The sequence below is a fragment of the Rhinolophus hipposideros genome, assembly GCF_964194185.1.
Source record: "Rhinolophus hipposideros genome assembly, chromosome: 17".
NCBI classification, from domain to species: domain Eukaryota; kingdom Metazoa; phylum Chordata; class Mammalia; order Chiroptera; family Rhinolophidae; genus Rhinolophus; species Rhinolophus hipposideros.
Window position 1 is genome coordinate 13220884 of NC_138063.1, and position 22930 is coordinate 13243813.

Genomic DNA, 22930 nt, shown 5'->3' on the forward strand with positions numbered 1-22930 from the left:
TGTGTGAAAGGGTGTCAGCCTTGACAGAAAGAGGCCTCCGCTGATAGAAACAAGGAGGAAAGCGTGTGTTTATGCAGGAAGGGAAATGATGATGGCTGTCACTACTCCCCATCCCAGTGAATAGTCCGATCTTTCTGAGCAGCCCAGAGTAACACAAATTCCATCTTTGCTCTCTCTTCCTATAGGTGTAGGAATGAAGTTAACTGACGTTGGCATAGCAACCTTAGCTAAAGGGTGAGTAGAAAAAAAAAAAGTCAAGAGCATCTTATCTTTCAATTCTGGGCTTCCAAACACCTTCTGGGCAAACACTGTTTGGCTGATGTGGGCAAAGCAGACTTCTTGTCCTAACTGAGGGTGAAAAATGTTCTTGGGACGAATTCAATTCATTTCTCTCACTTACATGAAACATTTATGGACTTGGTTCTCCCAGGGAAACACATTTGTTTCCTAACTTTGAAACAAACAAGAACTCTGCAAAGGCATTTCAAGATTAATTACTAACAGGAGTCCGGGGGCGGGGGAGAGGGAGGCAGAATGCCAGCATTACTGGGATTCCTTTTAACTATGAACGTTCCGTTTTTCTACATTTAATATCTTCATTATTAGAATGAAGATATGTATATATGAAGTATCTGGGTATATACGTATATACTTTGTAATTGAGTGCAGTAAATGCAGTTTGCATATCTTTAGCATATTTTCCCCCACGTACCCCGTTAGGCAGCTCCCAGACTTCCACGGTGATGGTTACAGGAGGAAATGGCTCTGGATGAGCTATGATTAGTTACCTGGGTTGTTTTCCTAACATGTGTAGGGTGTTGCTTTGCTTTGGGGCGGGCGGCGGCATGCCTAGATGGCATGATCCCAGTTTGCTGGGGCATCTCTTTAACAAACAGGGCCTCTCACTGCCTTGTTTGACCACCACTGAAGAGAACGTAGCTCTTTGTGGTTCTTGGTGAAAACAGAGTTCTGGGTGCTACCAGTTTACATTTGCCCACTGCTGCTGTTCCCACCAGCTAAGACCGTTTGTAGGGAGGTGGCAACTGGGTGAATGCCTTTCAGAAGGAATGGCTTCTGCTTTGAATGTAGGTATTATTATTGTTCAGGTATGCCGAGGCCAACAGATCAGGAGATATCTGCCACTGAAGCGTTGGTTTGTTGCTCTCAGTTCCCAAGAAGAGGGGGCATGCCATGCCATGGGTAGGGGGGGTGGGGGCACACAGGGAAGCATGAGTGTGGGTCAGAAAGCAGGAGGAGTGAGGGGAAAATGTGGGCAAGAGCCATCATTGTGGTTTCTGTGGGAAGGAATGGGTGAGGCAGGGTAAGCAAGCTTAAAATTGTCTCGTTTGAACATTTTCAGTGGGCTCTGGGGTGTAGGGGCTGTCCCTAGTTGTCTGGTACCTGCCCTGGGCTGGTTAGGGAGGGGGGAGTGGCCCTGGGGGTGAGAGCCAGGAGAGGAGGTGGTGGGGGCGGGCTCCTGACTGGTTAGTTTGCATATGAAAGATGTTTTAGACGATCTGTCATTTACTCTCTAGGAATTGGCTAGCCCTGGGAGGGGCAGTCCCTTTAGGGCCAGCAGCATTCCCCAAATGTCAAAGCGTGAAAATACAGAAAAAAGAACCGTGTGACTAGTACAGGTTACTCTCCTAGGCTCGTAACGACTGACCCACGTGAGCTTTCAAGTATCTCAGATCATGGACGTCAGCAAAGCTTTAACAAGGATACTAATTTCCAACCTGATTGAAGGACGGAGAAAAGTAGAGGGATTGGAGGCGGGGGAAGTAAAAGGGGGACCACTCTTTCTTTTAACCACCAGATCAATAAGTCTGATTTGCAAAGTTCTCACTGACTACCAAAGGTTTTAGAAAAATGCAGTTTGGGTATTTTCCTTTTCAGAAACTTCTCAGGATAATAAACTTTCGTGTTGGAACTATCTCCATGCTCCACCGTCAGTGCTGACCAGAGTTTGGTCATGGCCTTGGGCTGGAGAAGAGAGTACATCAGAAGGGCGTGTGATGCAATGGGGAGAACAGGGGTTTTAGAGAAAGACGGGTTTAGATCTTGATCCTGCCACTTCTGATTCTCCTAGTGGCAGCCTTGCTTTGTGCTGTCATAGGAATTTGTCTGGCCTGTGCTCAAATTTTATACCATTATTTAGATAACTTTCTACCGAAACACAGCAGAAAGCTGCCCAAGATGTTTTAAAAACTAAGAGAAGCTTAAGAGAGTGATTATTTCAGACATCTTTTAAAAGCATCTCAACAACATCCAGGAACCCAGATCACATTTTTCTCCTAGTTTAAAAAGAAATCCGATCTCTTGATTTTGTTCTCAGCTTTAATGTGATTTCTCTGGCCTGGGACAGCTGCCCAAGACCCATTAGAAGAATTGATGGCTGGAGCCCAGTGCAAAATGTCTATAAAGTGTTACTTATTGCCTTCCCACCCACGGAGTGGTCAGGAAGCCGGAGGTGGGAGAGAGGCTGTTCTGAAGCATCCAAGAACTTTGGAAAGGATATTAGATCATCTTGTCCATTTTGTTTTAAACTTTTCTTCAAACGTTTCCTTTAAGTCACAATTTTTCCCCCAACGAAATGTTTCTTAGAAGCCCAGTTTAAAAAACTGATAAAAGGGGGACCTCTGATCGGAGTGCAAAGGGTGGTTGGGAGATCTCTTTGGAGGCCCCTGGAAACCTCTCTGCTCTGGTGTGAAAACCAACAACCACGTCCACCTTCTCACTTCTCAAGTGAGGAGCAGGCAGTGCAGAAAAAGGAGGCTGCCTGCTTCCAGGCGGGGCTCTGCATGAAGTAAGCCTTCCCCAGGAAAAGGGGCAGGTCCTCAAGGTTTGGAGGACAGATTTGATCGAAGAAACTCTCCAGTGGAAACCAGAGCTGCAAAATGGAGTTCAGACAATGGGGAGAAACTTGGAAAAGGTTCAAGTGCAGAGGCAGCTTGCAGACAGGCAGAGAAAAGGTCAGGTGGGAAGCAAGGGCGAATGGGGGAAGGAAAAGTTGGGGAGTGTCTCAGAGGACTTCTGGAAAGCAGAAGAGAAGACTGATGGCTAAACGTTGATTAAGCATATTCTCTTTATTCTTAGCTAGCACCCTGTGTATGTTTAATGCATCCATGCTGGAAAGGGAGAGTTGTGCATTTTCTGGGAGCCTGGGGACTGGGTGCCGTCTTAAGAAGCAGTGCTCTGTGTAGACAGCATTACATATGGGCGCTTGACCACTTTAGAAAGATCTTAAGGCATGGAAGGGAGAAACAACGAGAAGCCAAATCTGACTTGCTCTAAGAATCATTTATAATGATAATAATAATAAAAATATAATTATAATACATAAAAATATAATTATAATACAAAATATAATAATAATAAATAATATTCTGTATTGTTTTAAACAGAAAGAGAACCAAAGTCTCTCAAATTTAGGGCCCACCCTGCTTGGTCAGCAGCGGTCGGGATACTTCGCAGGAAGAGGAGCCATTGGGTCATTTAAAGAAAATATTCCCTATGTCTCAATCTGGATCATATATTTGGCTGCTGAAACCCCCATAAATGCCACCAAATTGTTCTCTTGTAGAAAGTCAGAGGATGTGGTCTATTTTGAGGGTAAATAGTTACTTCTAATTTCATAAGAGAAAACAGGCAACTGTCGTGACTTACTTATTTGAATGCAACTTTACCTGGTGGTATGGTCCCTAAAGCAGAAGTATGTAATATTTCTCCTTGGAGCCAGCGATATAAATATGTCTGGAAACGCATTATCTGTACCTCAATACCCATCGTCTTTCGGCAGTGTTGAGTACAAAAGCGTCAAACTGCAAAGTGTGGCAAATAGGATTGTTTCAACATCTAATCATCCATTTTCTAAGTAGACCCAAGACACTAACTAGACTGTTGACCATATCTCTGATTTGAAATTGCTTAGCTGTTTAGAGTTCTCTGAGGGGGAGAAGGAAAAATGCCTAATTCTATAACTGGAGATTTGGAAATTTAACTAACCAGCCAAACCAAAACCTTTATAAATCTGTGCCTGCAGGCGAGCAGACCTGCGCATGTCACAGTGGGTCCTGCAAACCCCGCCCCGGCCAGCAGCTGTTTCTGGGGAATGGCAAGGTTGCAAGTTAGCCATCAGAGGGCAGCAGAGGCAATACTTTTGCCCTCTATCGTCTCCTCTCCAAAGTCCATTTCACATTGCTGGATCGAAGTAAAACAAAGAGAAGTACCCTGAGCACATTTCTTCGCAGAAAATAAGCATTGGACAAAAATAGGATTGGTATGAATAGACACAAAGGTCACCTGTCAGTGTGGCCACCACCCAGCGTTGCGACTTTCTACCTTTAGAACAAAGGATGTTGAGATGTAAGGATGTATGGCACGTGTCAGGTGCCCCTGACGTGGAAACCAAATTCAGAAGAACCCTGGACAGAATCACAAATGGCTTGTTCCCCGTGGAGAGGCAAACATGAGGTGATAAGGGCCCAAATATCAAGGTAGACGCATGGCGAGGACAATTGCCTCCAGCAAGCATTCTCTACCGGTGTCAGTGTGCTTAGCTCTAGTCCTGCAAGTCATGAAAAAGAGGAAAGACTGAAATAGACCCCACATTCGGTCAAGCTGAGTTCCAGAAAAAAAAGCTCTGCCCTCCATGCCGAGAGCAGTCCACTTTGGAGCCCCTGTGTACCCAGGAGCAGATGGTGGGGTGACAGCCACCTGGGATGCGAAACAATCCTGAGACAGCACCATACCTGGAGAGGAGGGGCTGAAAAAACTTGGTGGTGGAAGGAAGTGGGATCTGATATTCAAGAAACATAACCCTAGAACAGGCGCGCGCGCGCGCGCGCGCGCGCGCGCGCGTGTGTGTGTGTGTGTGTGTGTGTGTGTATGTGTGGTGATTCTAGGCAGACTCTTTAATGCGATGCACAAATCTGCCAGGAGGGGAGGAAACAAAGGACATTGGAACAGAATTTCCTAACATCCTTTAAGTGCATCTGACGGCCCATGTCACTGTAGAACCCGGACATCATACAGTGAATGTCTGAGCCAGACCTGGAGGGGATTCACCAATGTCAGGCTTCAGAGGACAGTTTCAAGCCTAAAAGACCTGAGAAAGGGTCCTTTTACACCCACATACTGACGTTCCCACACTGCTGCCATTGTCACTCATGCTGAAAGGCAGCCTGCACCCTATTTTAATCTGATCAAGCCATTAAGTAGTAGAGCTAGTTAGCCGGTGGCTGCTATATTTGGCCAGTCTTTGTCACCAAGAAAGTCTAGTGGCCCATGTAGGGAACATTTCCCCTTTTCACAATTTTGGCAAGGCTGACTCTCCTGGTAATGCTCTGAGTGTGTATTCAGAGTCTCCTGGGCCCACGAGTCAGGCAGGACACGTCCCCTTCACGGGGTGGGAATAGCATGGCAGTCTCTTGGCCTCTGCCCAAAAGTCTTACAAAGGACACTTCTGTTGAAGTGACTGGAGTTAGAGAGGCATGGGGTTGCTCCTGTTCCCTAACACTACTCGCTAGTTATCCCCCTGCCCATTCCATCCCCAGGACCGGAGAGACTCACAGCCAGGCTCTCAGACATTTGTCATCCGCTTCAGAGACAAATCTAAACAGAAAGAACATCTGGAAAGAGTGATGAACTCAAGATTGCCCCCTGCAGGACAGCCTGGCAGACAGTAGGAGGGGGATGAAAGATGAGAAAGTGATCTCCCAGAGACCAGGGGACACAGAGAACCTGAGCAGGGCAATAAGACCGGGTAAAGGCCAGAAGGGTCCAGAAAAAAGTATTAGCGCCTTTAAGAAAGTCTAAGCAAAATGGCATAGTGGGGAGCCAGGTCACAGGGATTGAAGAGGGAGTGAGTGTGCCTCTAAGACGTCATGGACTCAACCTGTTTGTCACTAGAAGACAAAAATAAAGCCTAGCAGGGAGTTAGAAAAAGGAATGGTGTGTGTGTGGGTGTGTGTGTGTGTGTGTGTGTGTGTGTCTAAGAGACCTGTTCGATAGCCGGAGGGAAGGAGCCTGTGGACAGGCAAAGAATGAGGGGCTACTTGTGGAGTGGCGTTCCAGAGGAGCCAGAGCCCCTCCCTGAGGATTTCAGGGCTTGTCACATAAGGAAGACCCCCTGCAGTCAGCACTGTAGAATCCTGAACACACTCCAGTGTGGCCTCTGCCTTCTGAGCAGTGAGAGCGCAGTGGGAATGCTGATGCTTTGCTCTCACCTGTGGCCCTAAAGGGAGAGGAGCCTTTGTAGCTAAAATGAGGACAAGCCTTTGGGAATCAGAGCTCTGGAGCTTAGGATAGTAGATGAATGTCAGACTGCCTATTTTATGCATGTCTTATCTCCAATAGCCCATCCTTTGTTCTCTTTGTCCCCAACTTCAGTCTCTGTTTTAGATATTAAGGAGAGGACCATGTGCTCTCTGCATGTCTGTGGTGATGTGACTCATGGCCTCCAGTGGACCCAGAGTAGCTGATTGGCTCTCCATCAACTCCCTAGGGGCTCCTCTCCACTCTCTCTTCCCTGGGGCTCACACCACAGAGGCCCTCCTGATTTGGGGATCCCTTCAGAAGCAACAAGAGCGGGTGAGAGCAGGAACCTTGCAAGTTTGCAGAGCTTCTAGAATGCCCTTCCCGGCAGAACCAGAGAACCGGACCATGGGCATGCTTTTGCTCTCATTAAACTTGCAGCATTCTTTTTCCTAACCCGGGTGGGTATCCGGGAAGAAAATGACAGGGCTTGTGTCCATGGAGGCCGCTGTGGAGAGGCTGTTGCTCACACCGAGGCTTGAGGGAGGGGTTGGCGATAAGGGCAGAGAATGGGCAGGTGAGACCAGAGAGGCTGCAAGCCAAGGGAAGGAGCTGGGATTTGTTCTAAGGGAGGTGGAGACATCGGAGCACTTGTGTGACCGTGATCTGACTGAACATTCAGGTTTGCTGTGAGAGACTGCCGGACAAGGCAGGAAGCAAGGACCACCACCAGGGGGCGACAGCGACAGGCTGGGTGAGGGTTCCCATGGTGTTTGTGGGGGTCAGGTGCTAAGGTCACCTGTCCAAGGGGAGGAAGTTGTATTCTAGACAACCTCAGAATACAACTTCTCTAGAAAACACATATTTGGTTAGGTTACAATGTCCCCAACCCAAACAGCTCAGTTGACTTTAACAGAAGCGTTTTTTACAGTGATTATGTGAAAGCAAGATTTGCGTTGTCACATAGTTTGGGGAAACCCTCGGTGGTTTCGTTGTGGCACTTCATAGAGTCTTTAAAGAGCTGATGTGTGTTTTGAATGCTGAAGCAGGCCGGGAGGGAGCTTATATAGCATTCATCACAGTGCTTACACCACAGAATGATTTTTTTTCAAAGCATCTATTGCTCCTTGGAACATATTTTGAGACATGCCAACCCACAGGAAATATTATATAGTATGACTTTTGAAGCCTTCCACACATGTCCGCTGGCCTCACCTGTCCTCAGAATGCCTGCTCTTGCTCAGACTGTCCTCTGAACCTTTGCCCATGCTGTTCCCCCTGCTAGATAGACCCCAAACCTCTCCTTCCTCTGTGAAACGTTCTTAGAGCCAGCCAGGCAGTAGGACAAATCACATCCCCTGGGTTACTGTAGTTCTTCATCACAGCGTAATGTAATTATTTGCTTATGTGTCTGTCAATTCCCTACAAGATGGCCGGCTTCTGGAAAAGGGTCACCTTCCTTATTAATCCCATTTAATTTCCTGTAATGCCTGCCAGATAGCTGGTACCCAATGAATGAAGAAATGAAGAGTATTGATGGAATTATAGGCATACTCGATGATTTCAGAGTGGGAGGCTTTCCAGGGCCTCTCTTTTTACACATAGGTGACAATTGGTTCTACCTGTTCATAAATCCAGTCCTAGCTTTATTTTACACCGCCCCCCAAACTAGGGGTTTATTTCAATTGCATGTCCTTGTCGCCCTTCCCTATAAATTAAAATTTTCCTTAGAAAGGATATCAGACTCTAACTTGTGTTATAAGTAGACTTACTTCTAAAAGGGTTCCCAGAGTGTGGGAATTCTCTATAGGTTATTCTTATCTCACCTAGTTTTCTTTAAACAAGTCCTTTATGAAGCCAGACAAGAACTTTGATTTCTTCATCACAGCCAGAGCTGGAAGTTTCTGCAGCTTTGCTCCCGGTATGTTTGGAGATAATGAATCTCCCAGGGAAGCTGGGATATGCTGAGAGAGAAGCCGGCCATGCTGTCAACTGGCGACTTTTGTATGAGTCTGGAAGGCTGTGCCATCCATTATCAAGATGAGAGGACAGAGGAATGGTTTTGAAGCGGGAAATAGGCCTAGCACGGTTTCATGTCATAGTAAGAACAGGCACACCGTGGAGATTCTGTGGCTTCGGTTCCCGATCATCGTAATAAAGCGAGTTGTAATCTTTTTGCTGGTGGAGGGCCATGCTATGAATTTGTAAAAAATGCAGCATTTGTGAAGCTCAATAAAGTGAGGTGTACCTGTACTCAATAAATCTGTGTCAAATGAGGGCAGGCTTGTGGAAATAGATAGCTCCCTCTAATTCCCTCCCCCTCCAAAGTGGAATGCTACAGTGTGATTTTACAATGGATGACACAAATTTCAAGAAAAAACCATGATCCGGTTTCAATATAAAGATGTTTCCAAAGCAAACAGGGATGATTTGAGGTCATTGCCATTTCAGTCTATGTCCTTGCTGCTCCAAGTGGGACCACTGGACCAAATGCAGACTCTCAGACCCCACCTCAGACCTACTGAATCCAAGCCAGCATTTTAACAGGATCCTTGGGTAATTTGTATGCACCCCTCCCATCCAGAGGGAAAAATATTTAAGAAAACCCTCCAATGGGTGATACTCAGTGGAATAGACTTATTATCCCACTTCTGGAAATAGTGAGCTGGGGGACGGATAGAGTAATATAAAGTGATGGGCTAAAAAGTTATACTAATTTGAGGTTAAGGATAAAAAGATCATTAGTAAATACCCACAAAGCTCAAGTTTCTAAACATGGAAATGTGTGGAAGAGTTTGCAAATACAGGGTTCTTCTTTATTCTATTGTATGAGATTCTTAGGGCTGCCATAACAAATGACCAGAAGCTGGATGGCTTAGAACAACAGAACTTTCTTTCACAGTTCTGGAGATCAGAAGTCCAACAGCAAGGTATCGGCAGGCTTGGCTCCTTCTGGAAATTGTGAGGGAAAATGTGTTCCATGCCTGTCTCCCAGCTTCCAGAGGTTGCTGCGTTGCTTGGCATTCCTTGGCTTACAGATGTATTGCTCCAATCTCTGCCTCCATCGTTACGCAGCATTCTTTCTGTGTGTCTCTATCTCTACCACTCTTCTTACATAGACACCAGAAATACTGGATTAAGGGCCCGTTCTACTTCAGTATGACTTCATCTTAATTACATCTTCAATGATGCTATTTCCAAATGAGGTCACATTTTGAGGTTCTGGGTAGGACATGACTTTGGAAGGGACAATCTCCAACCCAGTACATCCATCCAGCAAGAATAAGATGGAGAGTGTCTGCAATGGGGGTAATGCTGGAGAGATGTCACAATACTCCAGATTTGTGGTCTCTTCTATTCCCGAGGGTGACAGTTGGTACATGTGGCATGCAAGGTGGGCCTTGAGCAGGAGAACCTGTCTTTCCCACTGCATGGTATTTTAGGAGAGTTTGGTGTAATTTCAGACGTCTCGTGTCCTTTGAAAAACTCTGGGTTAACTGATCTAGCAACACAAAGGATCTTGCCCTCTTTTCTTCCTCAGCAACGACAATGGCTGTGAGTTTGCAGGAACAGAGGTCGAAGCGGAAGCCAGGCATTCCTGGCTGAGATAGGGACCAAATTGTGAAAGGAGAAAGACTTTTAATCGTGTACACGCTAGGTAGCAAGAAAAATGTATACTTCAGAGAGCGAGGGGAGGCAAGTCCAATATGCTTGAGATGCCAAGTTGAGAGTCCAAAATTAGATTGAGAAAGAGAAGTTCAGAAATGTGATCTGGAGAACGACTCTGGGCCAAGATGAGATAGCTCTGAGGATGGGGCTGGTATCCATTCATTTCTTCCCTTGACATTTGTTGAAAAGCCTTCCCTGGACAGGTGTTTGGGGCATAAATGTAGTGTCCTAGGAGAGACCACAGTCGGTGCAGTTGTGAGAAGTGGATGTAGTTTTCACAGAGATACAGGGATCAGGTTGGAGGGATTTCTTCTTGTGGTGTAGAGACAGCCAGAAGGGCTCCACCGAAAGGCATTTGAGTTGGGGCTTGTAAGGCACTGGGGGCAGAGAAAGGGCCTCGTAAACTGCCTTCCCTGTAGAGCCTCACCATGCCCACACTTGGTCTTCTGTAGAACTTCCGCCCCTGTCTCTGATGCCTTACTGGCTTTCTGTAAGGACTCTAAAGAAAGAGGGATGTGGAGGAAAAGAAGGCGCCAGATTCCCGGGCAGAGGTCTGGGCTCCCAGACGCTGCTGGGCTGCCCACAAGTCCTGCTCTTCCGTCCAAACTCATCCCTTTCTAGCCGAGCGCGTGGGAATCATTATATAAGGACTCACTTGTTACCTGGTGTTACACACTGGCCGCCAGGCAGTGCTTAAGAAGCCACTGGTGCACTTTCTGGGAGTTCACAATGTGAGTTAGTGATTTTTCTCTGCAGAGACTAGATGTTGTCTGAATGTCTCAAAGCCTCAAGGCAGCCTGAGACAGAAGGCTGTGACTTGCTTAAACAGGGAGGCCGCCCGTCCTCATGATCTTCCTAGTTTGTCTGAGAAGCTCAGGAATCGGGTGAGACAAGTGAGGTCTTTCTCTAGGAGGAGGATGGGATTGGCTTTCCATCACGACTGACAAATACAGGCCCAGGTGGCCTCACACCCTGCCCGGGAGTGCTCAGGGCACCAAGGAAAGGCAGTCAGGCTGACATTTCAGCCTTTCTCCTGGTCTGCTGGCCGAAGAGATAGAGATGTAAAGATGACATGGTTGGGAACAGAATTTTTTCTACCCTGCTAGATTTGACTCCTGTCTCGGGCTGGCTTTTTCTTCAAGGGAGCTTGGCTTTTAAAAACGGAGTCATTTTTTTTAGCAAGAAAGTGGACTGTGGACTCCCAGGGGTAGAACCATTTCCTCTCAGGGAAGAGGAGGAGGGAGCAGGCTGGATTTGTAACACACGTGTCAGGATGGAGCTGCTCACTGGAGCTTTGGCTCCAGAGATGAAAGAAAGCTTTCATGCCTTTAACAGCTTAAAACCCAGCTTGGATTTCAGAGGGAAAAGCTCACAGTCCAGCCCATTCATTCCAGGTTTGTTGACCTTTATGGTTTCTACCAACAAATGAAGGAGGCCCATTTCTTGAATTATATTAGCTATAGATTCAACATGACGCCAGCATCACAGACTTCTTTTTGCCAGTTTGTGTTTGGCTCTACTAATTGGACATGCTAGAACTCTCTCACACTCAGCAGGGCCAGTTCCATGGGCGTGCAACCTGTGCAGCCGCTCAGGGCCCCAAGTTCCGAAGGGCTTCGTTTAATGCATGTTCTGCTATTGTCGTCCTGAAAGTCTTAACAATTTTTGAGCAAGGAGCCATGGTTTTATATTGTGCTGGGCCTTGCAAATGATGTCAACCGTTGTGTTTGCCAGGCACGGCCCTGACCCTTTCCTTTACCTGGCAAATCCCTCATCCTTTGATGTTAGCTTCAACATTCCTTCCACCGGAAGGCCTCATCAGTTGCACCAATTTTAATATTGATAATTATAATAATAACATGGCCAATATTAACTGACTGTCATGCACTGAGCTAGGTGGTTTGCATGGATTCTCTCATTTCATCCTCTCAACTACCCTTCGGCCAGCTTTCTTGATGGATCGTGTTCATCTGCAGGTGGGTAGGAAGACTGGGGATCTGGGGCTTGTCTATTCAAAAAGGACACTAACCTACCATGATTGGGATGCGAAAACGCAGTCATCTGCAGTCTGAGTGTTAAATGTTCCAACCAAAAGGAACAGCCCCTGAGCCCACTCCGAGGCAGAAGGTCAGCCTGCCAGCCATAAGGCTCAGATTCTTCTCCTCCTGGGGAGAAGGTGAGATGTCACCGGAGAGAGCTCTTCTGTAAGAGGAAGACTCAGAGGCCTGCATCCTAATCTCTCTCACATTGACTTGCTCTGTTTTCTTAGGCTGGCCCTACAACCTCTCAGCCTAAATTCATTCAATGGTAAATTGAAGGGTCTAAACTGAATCGTTTCATCCAGCCGCAAAGTTCTAGAATTCATTATCCAGAACCTCTGGGTGAGGTGAGGTAGCTTTCAGATCATCAAGAGGTCTTGTAATGTTTATCAAGATGGTCCAGCACTAATCCCTAGGAGAAGAGGAAAGGGGCAATAATATCCACCTACAACTGTCATCACCCAGAGCCCTTGCCTAATCATAGACCTTGACCATGAGTCTCTGCTTTTGCTGAATCCCACAGGTTTTGTTTTATTCTATCAATAGTTGTGTCAACCATTTGGCCATTCTTACCTAAAATAGGAACAAAGATATTTTCCATGCACCATTATTTTCCCCTTTCAAACTTTTTCTTGTAACACAGGTAAAGTGCCTATTCTCAATAATTATTTTTCTTTCCACCCAAACTCACAGGTACAAAGGATTTAAAGGCAATTGTTCCATGACCTTCATTGATCAGTTTAAAGCACTACACCAGTGTAACAAGTATTGTAAAATGCTGGGGCTGAAATCACTTCAAAACAACAACCAGAAACAGAAGAAGCCAAGCATCGGGAAAAACAAAATTCAGCCAAACTCCACAACAGCGAAGAAGACATCATCCGGGACCCCAGCAGAAAAGAAAACCTAGCATCCCATGTGACCCGATAGCTACCCCCAAGCAGCACAGTCGTGTGGGTGGACATCTGAAAACACCCAGGAGAGAACACGTAGCCTGCAGAAAGTACTGTGACAATCCTTATTCCCAGCGGCCTCTAAAGCTGTCACCTGCCATGTTCGCTGAAATGACTTCAGAGCAGAGTTTGTGATCAGACGTACAGAGAGACCGAATCAATTATCAGTCTCAAAGACAGTCCATCTTTGTACATACCCGTAGCATTTTTACCGACCTCGAGTTATGTGTCAATTTGTATATTTGCACGTGACTGTGTTGTCAAGGGTTTGGGTCTGTCCACAGCCCAAATCCTCCCACGCCCATTCCTAACCTCAGGATTTCTAGACACTTCCAGCTGTTCTTTAAACAGAAAACATGAATTCCTTTACCTGGTCAAGGTGTCCCACTGGTGTCGAATACGCTATTGTGGCTGTTGAAATGGGAGGCCATGTCCCATCATGATCCACACATCCAGTTATAATGTCCTGTTTCATTAAATTCATATTTAAACCAACAGTGTCAGGTGCCTCTGTTAGCGCAGACACTTGTTTTTGAGAGGTTCTGCCTTATTTCACATTCCCCCAGGATTAGGAATTTACTCATTTGCTACTAAGTTTCCTGTAGCATGAAGCACTTGGTGTCTGTGTTATTTTTCCCATGCTTAGATCACAACTGTGGTTTGCTCACCATCTCCTTTGCTCTGTAAAATTGGGGCTGACCCAGGCTGAATGACACAGGGGGATGCATGCAGATCCGCGAGGGGCGCACTAGCACCCAGGGATCCCAGCCCGGCCCACCCGTTCCACGTGGGCGTCCTTCCCTGCCAGAATTGGTAGCCCTCCTCTGAACAGCATGATCAATGCTTCTCCTACTGAAAGTGCCCACGAGTCCCTTGGGAGGCCCCTGGGATCTTGTGAATGTGTAGGCTGATATGGTAGGTCTGGGGTGGGGCCTGAGATCCTGCATTTCTAGCACTCTCTGGGGAGATCTCCATGCTGGCCAGGGACCACACTAAGAGGGGGTGTCTAGACCACAGGTAGGAGGCTCTTGAAATGTTGAGGTGCATGGCTAAACCTAGAGTTCAATTAACAGTCTGGAACACCCAGCTACACCACGATGCTGATCTGTGACACCCTGCCCTGCAAGGCGCTGGACCCCGGGCCACACTGACGGGACAGGATGACTTCCCAGCTGCCTCTCTCCAGGGCATGGGCTGCAGTAGAGGACACCTGACTTCTATTTTAAAATACTCTTCTCCTCAGGCACGGGGTTTTGATAAAAGAGAGAACATAGATGGAGTTTTTGTTTTGAAAAAGGGTTTGAAGGAGAAAACACGTTAGCTAGTCACATCTCATCTTTTCAGAAAACCTGCCATCTCCAGCCTTTCTTCTCAAGTGATTTATCCTGGTTTACAAATGACAAAATGCTCATTTTTCTCCCAGGCAGCCTGCAGCCTGCTTTCCCCATGGAGATCCTATCAATGCATTTAGCAGTGGAATTCTGGGCCGTTTCACAGTAGCAAAAAAGTACAGGACACATTTTGATTAGAATGTGTGTGTTTGTGTGTGTGTCTGTCTGTGTGTGCATGCGTGCGTGCGTGTGTCCATAGCCCTCTCAACAGACCAGGGTACTTTCTTTAGTAATAATTTTTAATAATAAAGACAACATCAGCACACGTGATTAAAATTTTAAAAAAATAATCAAAAGGTACAAAATGAAAAGTCAAAGTCATCCTGTAACCCTCGTCCCCTCTATCTGGCTTTGAAGTGTATCTTGGAGAGACCATTTGAACAGAAAGGATTTTCTACTCTCAGATTTCACGGTTTGCAGTCAGCCCATGCGATGCCCCTCTTAGATGGAGCTGTCCTTTTCTCCTTTCACAGATGCTTCCATTCTTTTTCCAAAGTGCCCTATTGTTTGTTGTAATCTGATTTCATCTGTTTAAAAACATTTGGAAGACCGGGGACAGAAGGGTCACCCTCAGTGGGATTTGTCCCCGCCACGGCTGTCAGGGATGGCCTTTGTGGGGCTGTGTGGCCATCTGTGCATTCACCCAAACCCTGACCTTCTGTTCTGAGATGAATCACTGTTTTCCTTGCACAAATAATGATAAGTGTGCAGTGAGCTCTCCCCCACCAAAGGTGGTGCTCTGGGGTCTCAGAAATGCCCATATTCATAGCCATTGTTTGGGCTCAGTTTGCCACATGTCCAGTTTCTATTGATTTTCTCCTTGGTTTTTATAAGTATACAGTGTCAAGAATCTATAAATACAATGAACGCTCAAACCAGGCTTCAAACTAGGATGGCCTGCTGGATTTAGCTGGGGAGTTTGTACTTGATGCCTGCAGGGTGGTCATATACATATAAGTGTCTCCATTTCCTACAGGGCCCTCTGACTCTGTGATGGGCAGATGACAAAAATAAACAAATGCTTCATTAAAATGGGCCTGTGTTTTCAACAGCAGGTTTATCACTAGTGAGAATGGCAGGGATGTGATGACTTCTTGCCAATGGGCATCGTGTTCTGGAGAGGTCTGGTTTTGGATGGTGGATGTCTAGCTTGTGTTAATGTTTTATGTTATCTGTTGTACCAGCGTCTCCTGGGCCAAGCTTCTCATAGCCTCATAACAGCTAAGAGTTGCAATAGATTCTTACTCAAAAGAATATCCAAAGAAGTCACAATTGTTTTTAATTACAAAGCGTTCTCATTTGTGAATATACAGTTTTGTGTGTGTGTTGGGCATGGGTTCAGCTGCAGGCGCGGATGGGCGGAACTTGCCCAGTGCTGGCTCGTGTCCCATTTTTGTGTTCTGTTCCGCTGGACCATGTGTGCAAAAGTGAACAGCCTGGCATTTCTACCCCCATTTAGATCCGCAGATGTCACTTGGGCTTAAATTGTTATTAAAAAATCAAAGGGACACAAAAACCTCTTTTGCCTCCTGGTACAGGGTATGTTTTACAACTGTTTGTCCTAGCAGCTCTGAAACCCTCTGAGAGCTCATGTGTTCTAAAGCAGTTTTGTAAAGGGTGAAAGGCAAGATGGATGTCAGTTTCCTCTGTATGGTCATGTGAGCACAGATTTCAAATTTATGATATGACAAACAAATATGTACAAGTTCTAATTGTACCACTAGATCAAGAATTTAAAATTCTATGTTATTATTATATTTTTTTTTTATGAGAAGTCCAGATGGTCCCAGACAGAAATCATAGCAGGGGCTTATTCCAAAAAAAAAGAAAATCACATGTCCTTGATCAGCTGTAATCAAGAAAAGTCTGTCAGCTTCCATTTTAGGGCCCAGAAGTCTCAGAAGCAATTCTAATGGGATATCTCACCTCTGTCTCCCTCCTATTTCTTTGTCTTTCTCTACCTACATCTATGTGGAATGATAAGGTAGCAGCTATTTCCCAGTGATAAGTTTCCCACAATACTTTCCTTGGGGCTGCCTTTTCCCTGCCCTAGCCCTCTCATGGTGTGACACCCCCCACCCCCGACATCCTAAATGAGTAAACTCTCCCCTGACTGACCACTGATCTCAAATCCTAACAGTACCTTGCAGTTCTGATTTCTTCCCTCCTAGATCCTCCAGCACTCATGCCCGCTTCTAACACACTACGTGGTTGACTCATTTATGATGGTTAGTGTTTATCTCGCTCATTAGAATGTGAGCTCTATGAGGCTAGAGATCTTTACCTCTTTTGTTTACTGATGTATCCCTAACACCTAGAAGTGCTTGGAACATAGTAGATACTTAATACATATTTGTTGAATGGATCCCTCTGTCCCCTATCCCAACGCCCAAATGTAGACTGATTTGGAGGATGGGTGTTCTCTAGTTTCTTTATGAATCAAGTACACTTCCATACAGTTCATTCTGCTGGTTCATTTCCACAAGTTTGAGGACAAGAATTAGAGAAAAGCCACTTCTTTCCCCGCTATTGTAAAATGGAAGCTCTGTACTGACTCACCTGGCCCACCATTCTCTGACTGAAGTTGCCCTTCCCTTTCTCATCCTTCTAGCTGCTCTTCCAGCTCTGGTGGATTCATTCTTTCCATGGAAGCACACTAGGTACAACTCTTACCCCACTTCTGGTCCTCTCATCTATTCTACCAGCCTCTTCCTGTCTTCACTTGCCCCGACTCTTTTGAGCTGGCCCTATAAGTAACCAGCAAACCCTAGACTTACTCCCTTCTCCCCTTTCACCCATTGATTCCAGAATTACTAGGAGGCTCGGGGCAGAGGAGGTAGGTTAACCTGGGCAAGGCCACCTCCTGGCATAATTCCAGGGGCTACTATACACACAGGAGAAATCAGAATGTGCCCCCTTAAGTTTGCAGAAGGCCACCTTCAGAACTTCAGAATCGTGACACCCAAGCATATCTACACACTGACAATTCCCAAATGAGTATCACTCTGAACTCCTGACCCACCTCCAAAGCCTTTTCACCATCTCCATTGGGATTTCCGGTTGGAGTCTCAAATGTAGTCTGTTCAATACAACTCTTGACTTTCTCCCAGACCTGCTCCTCTCACAGTCTCCTCATATCAGAGAATGGAACCTCCAGCCCTCCAGCTAGCCAAGTCCCAAAGCTGGCTGATATTCTTGTCTCTTCTCTTTTTCTCATGCTCCACATCCAATCCATCATCAAATCCTGTTTCCCTCCCTTTAAATAACCAGGGTCACCTCTATTCCTACCTCCTTGTCACAGGAACCATCATCTAGCTTTCTGCAGTGGCCTTCTAAATGTCTCCTAATGCCATCCTGGCCTCTACTTCAGATTATCTGCATTAGAGCAGCCAGCGTGATCCTGTTCACACCAAAGTCATAAAACGCTGCTTGTCTTCTTAGAAACCTTTAACATTCCAACAGCTTCCCATCTCCTTCAGAGCAAAGACCAAATTCATTACAAAGGTCAGTGAGACCCTACACTATCTCCCCAACCCCTCTCTCACCTGATCTCACTCCTTGTTCACTTAGGTCCAACACCAGTCATGTTATTCTTGGAACACTCCTGCCCCAGGGCCTTTGCACTTTCTGTCTGCTCCATCACTTTGGGTCTTTGCTCAAAAGTCACCTTCTCAGGAAGTCCCTCCTTAACTATCCTAGTTAAAATTGCAAGCCCCTTCCCTGGTTTCCCCTTTCTGTCTTGTGGGCTTTATTTCTATAGCCTTCATCGCCATGTGACCTAATAGACATTTCACTTCTTTTAAAAGTATCCCCTTTGTTGGCTCAGCTTCCAGGCATCCCTCCACAGCGTCCCTCCTCCCAAGCCTGGTGCTTTCAGCACCCTCCTGCCAACATGCTCCAAGGTCCTACCCCTTCCCCCATGCTGCATGCTCTTCCCTCCTCTGGGTAGGAAAAGAAAACTATGTCCGGCTTCACCTTTGATTCTGAAAAGCCTGTTTAGCGAAAAAGAATTAAAAACTATACTTTGTTTTGTGCTCTTTTTTCCAGTCTTATTACAACAATCCATTTCTTCTTGAGGCAACAACCTATCTCTGCCTTCCTACACAAGAACAATCTATCTGAGAAAGAAAAGAAAACCACCCTATATCCATTCTCTCTACCCAATATCCATTTCCCCTTCTTCTTTAGAAACAGAACACAATTCTGTTTACAGTAGTAAAATGCTTAGTTAAAATGCTGCATTTCCCAGACTCCCTTGCAGCTAAGAATAGTCCTGTGTCACAGTTCTGATCAATGAGATCAAAGCAGAATCTCCAGGTGGAGCTTCCAGGGGTGTTTTTCAAAGGGGCTTGAGCTTGAAAGCAACTACACTTTTGCCCTCCATCCTTTAAGTTGTTCCTTCGTGGAACACAAACTTGATAGCTGGAGCCCTAGTAATCACATTACGACCATGAGGACAGGATAGAGTGGACACCCAGAAGGACCCAAATTGCTGACACACTGTGGAGCTGCTGCCCCAGTCCTAGGCTCTTTATCTCCCAAGTTTTTATAAAGAATAGAAAAATGAAGCTTTATTTTGTCTGAATCACTTGTAACTTGATATGTACTTTCATGTAAGCTGTTCTTGTTTAAAAATAAAGCTCTCAAAGTCATTCAAAATAGAGCATCTTATGAATACCTTCTTTTATTGCAGCGGTGCTCAGTTTTGGCTGCATATTTCAATAACCTAGTGTGCTTTTAAAAATGTCAATGGCTGGGTTTGCCTCAGATTTTTTTGTTTGTTTTTTTTTTAGTTTCAGGTGCAAAAAACAAAGTAATAGACATTTATCATTTATATCCCTCACACTGTGTCAACCCCCTCCCCCATCCACTATCCTCTGACATCGCACACAGCCATTACATTTCCACTGTCTCTATTCCTAACGCTGTACTCCGCTTCTTGTAAGTATATACATAATATAAACATATATAAACTTGTAGTTGACATTCATTATTGTTCAGCTTCAGCTTCAGGTGTACAATGCACTGATCAGGCATCTACATCATCCCTGAGGTGCTCTCCCTAACGAGATAAGTGTCCTTCGAATACCCTACAAAATCTTTACAACATTATTGATTACATTCCCTAAATTAATTTTCAAAACCCTGTGGCCATCTTGTGGTTACTGACTGTTTTCTAATCCCCTCACCTTCCCCCTTATCCCCCTCCCACCCCATCTAGCAACCCTCAGTTTTTCCGTTATGTCTTCCTCAGAGATTCTTATGTCATTGGCATGGTGTACAGCCTGGGCGATGGGATTTTTAAAACTCTCAGGGTGATTCCAATGTGCAGCCGAGGTGGAGAACACTGTTGTTTTCTTTGCCAAGGCAAGAGTCATTGGTTGATGGATCCCCGCAGTTGCTCTCATTAAACACTAATGAGCACCACAGTGGACCAGGCCTGTAGCCCACTGGTTTATCAGAAGCACTTGAAGGGCTTGTTAAAATACTGGGTTCTCCCCTGCCCCCAGCAGTTTCTCCTTTAATGGGTCTGGGGGTGGGCCAGAGGATTTGCACTTCTAATAAGCTCCAAGGTGGTATTGATGCTGCAGGTTGGGGACCACAGCTGTAGCTGGGGTGTGTTTTCTTTAGCCTCCAGCCTCTTCCTCTTGTGCCCTTTCCTGCTCCCCTTCCCCACCCCAGGGCCCTAAATGCTCTTTGCTTTGCTCTACTATTCACCCTCTATTAAAAGCAGAGCAAAGATTGTTCCCTTTTATTTATTTATATTTTTATTTTTTTAATTAAAGTTTATTGGGGTGACAATTAACTGGCTCCCTTTTAAAGGACTTTTAAGCAGTAGCACCCTAGGATCTCATGCCAAGACTCTTTTATCTGAAAACTCTCCACTGTCTTCAGTTTCCACTTAGATGTCACCTTCTCCAGGAAGTCTTCCCTTGAAAACCCAAGCCTATGCCCTCAGAGCCCCTGAGAGCCGCCTTGTACTTGGCTGCAATTGCCCCATTCAATCTGTGTTCTTCTAAGGATAGAAACATGTTTTATCTCTCTGTGCCTGGGATCCAGCATGTGGTCGGTGTTCTATAAGTATTTTCCTGCCCCCAAAAAAGAGGGTGGCTTCAGGCAGGTTGGGCCTGTGCTAGAGGAGAGGATGAGCTGGGGCTAGGGAGGGGTCCCAGCTGAAGCCAGTGCAGGCAGCGGTCCCCGTGTGTCCCTTGTGACCTGAACACTTCCCTCCCAAGTTCAAGCCTGCCTTCAGTTTATGCCTCCCTAGAGACCCCTCCCTCCACAAGCCCAGGTGCTGTCCTCCTCATGTTCTCCATCTTTACGCCTAACTCTGCCCTTGCTTCTTTCTTCCTCATCCTCCAAACACACTTGGCTTTGTGGGACCTTTGATGTTATTTGAGTCAGCCAGATTTGTCTTAAGTAGTTTGGTAGAGCAGTGGTTCTCAACTGTGGGCGATGTTGCCCTCCCAGGGGATATTTGTCCATGTCTGAAGATGTTTTTGGTTGCAATAAAAAGGAGGCTGCTCCTGGCATCTAGTAAGTAGAGGCCAGGGATAAACATCCTATAATGCATGTGACAGGTACTAACAACCAAAACAAGTCTCCAGCCAAGGGTCAGTAGAGACTGAGTGCCGAGGCTGAGAGACGCTGAGGGTACCCTGCCCTTCTGAGGCCTGAGTGTGGAGGGGACACGCTGCCCTTTGCCCAGAGGTACTGGGCGGGTTAGTTAGCCTTAGTCTGTAGCTAACAGTCCAGGGACTGGGCCTAAGGTTTCTCCAGGACCCGAAAGTCTTACGATGATGGTGATGGTGACGATGATGGTGATGATGATGGTGATGGTGACGATGATGATAAATGGTCAGTCTAAGCACCGGCCTGTGTTGCACTCAGCAGGCGCTCTCTGGCACAACCAGATGCACCAGAGCTGCTGCCTCCCTCCTTACCTCAGAAAGAGAGCAGCAACCTCTGTCTTTGTAGAAGAGCTTCGTGGAATGATTGTTTTCCTGAAAGGAAAATCCTTTCAAAGCTGATGAAATGACAGAGACCAAATGCTCTCTCATAAGCTGCTCTTGGAAAGGACTGTGCCCTCTGTTCCCTTGGAGGAAAAAGGCCCATCAGTAACCCTGAGTCTCTGCTCCAGTGGCTGGGTGGCCTCGGCTCAATTCTTCTGGGACATTAGCAGGGAAACTTGGCAGGAAACAAATCCCACAGCGCAGACATTTGACATGTAAATGAGGCCTCCTGTTCTGGAAGAAGTGCATCTGAAGCCATTCTGCAGGCGGTTCCTCCCAGAAGGGGTTCTCTGATCCCTTTTGTGACTTGTGGGAGGGAGGCTCAGCCCAGCACTTTTACAGCCTGGAAGAAAATAGCTGCTGTGAAGCAGCCAGTGGGGGACCCAATCACCACAGAGGAGCCTGGTGGTTTGTTTACACGGTCTCAGAATGTTGACAGAAGGGGAAGAACCTTCAGGAGAGGCGAAGAGAGCATCCAGTGAAAGGAGATGAGTACTAAGCATAAGCACTGATCACAAGATACTGGGGAGTGGAGGGCACCCCATAGGAGGGCACCCCACAGGAGGGCCTGTAACTCTAACTGGAAGCTTTGCATATGGTTAGCCCAATGGACTGTTGCTGCTTAAAATCAGAGCTCCTCGCCTCGAGGACCTTCTTGAGAATTGGATGACATCTCCAGAACCTCCCCTAGAAAAATGTATCTAAGCATGAAATATCATTGTCGGTTTCAGCGGGATTGAAGAATCACCCTGATTCCACCCCTGGACTGGTGAGTAATGTAGCTATCCTTCGGACAGGAGAAGTGGCAGCATTTCAGGGTGGCATCTGAAGATATCCACAGAGCAGTTGTCAGATGATTAAAGACAAGGTGTTTGGCAGGAAAAGAGGCCAGTGGGTGACAGAGATGGTCAGCAACATAATTGTAACAAGACAGATATTGGCTAAAATGAAATATTGATTAGCAGTAATATGGTCCAATGAGCCTGGAGACAACACATAAAATTCTTGACTTTACCAACCATTTACACATCCAACAAATATTGATCTCAAACCTACCATGAGACTTGCACTGTTCTGTGAGCTGGGGATACAGCAAAGTCCTGTTCTGTGCCTGGCCTTCTAGTGTGGACACAAAAAATAAATGAATAAGTGACGTCAGGAGTTGAAGAATGTTACAATGAGGGGGAAAGCTTCAACTAAAAGACAGCTTGGAATAAAAACAAGAATGAGGTGAAGGAACAAAGTGTGCCTATATCTGGGAGAAAGGGTCTGGACAGATAAAACAGTAAGTGCCAAAGGTCCTGAGATAGGATTGCCCTTGGCAAGTTTGAGAAACAGCAAGGGGACGGTTGTGGGCATGGAGTAGGCAAGGGGAAGAGCAGGAGGACATGAGGTCTGAGAAGGACGTATGGGATCCTTGGGTTTTATTCTCAGTGGGATGGGAAGCTGTTGAAGGATCTCAAGCGGGAGAGTGACACGAACGAATTTAGATTTTAAAAATGAACCAGCTTCCAAGGGAGAAAATAAATAGGCTTGGTCAACCCTCTCACGATAGTAACAATCAATTATACGCCCTTGCCTTATCAGATAAATTATCGACTCTTCCTTGG

The 22930-nt window shown here is 46.1% G+C and overlaps 1 protein-coding gene across 1 annotated transcript in view; it reads left to right on the forward strand.

Moving 5' to 3' along the window:
* The window catches only part of ALPK2 (alpha kinase 2), a 112272-nt gene extending 98856 nt beyond the window's left edge, over positions 1-13416 (forward strand). Inside the window, exons 12-13 of the mRNA XM_081078041.1 lie at positions 186-234; positions 12657-13416. Coding sequence (XP_080934167.1) covers positions 186-234; positions 12657-12873 — 266 coding nt within the window. The 3' untranslated portion in view covers positions 12874-13416. The remainder of the gene's footprint in view (positions 1-185; positions 235-12656) is intronic.
* The last annotated feature ends 9514 nt before the right edge of the window (positions 13417-22930 follow it).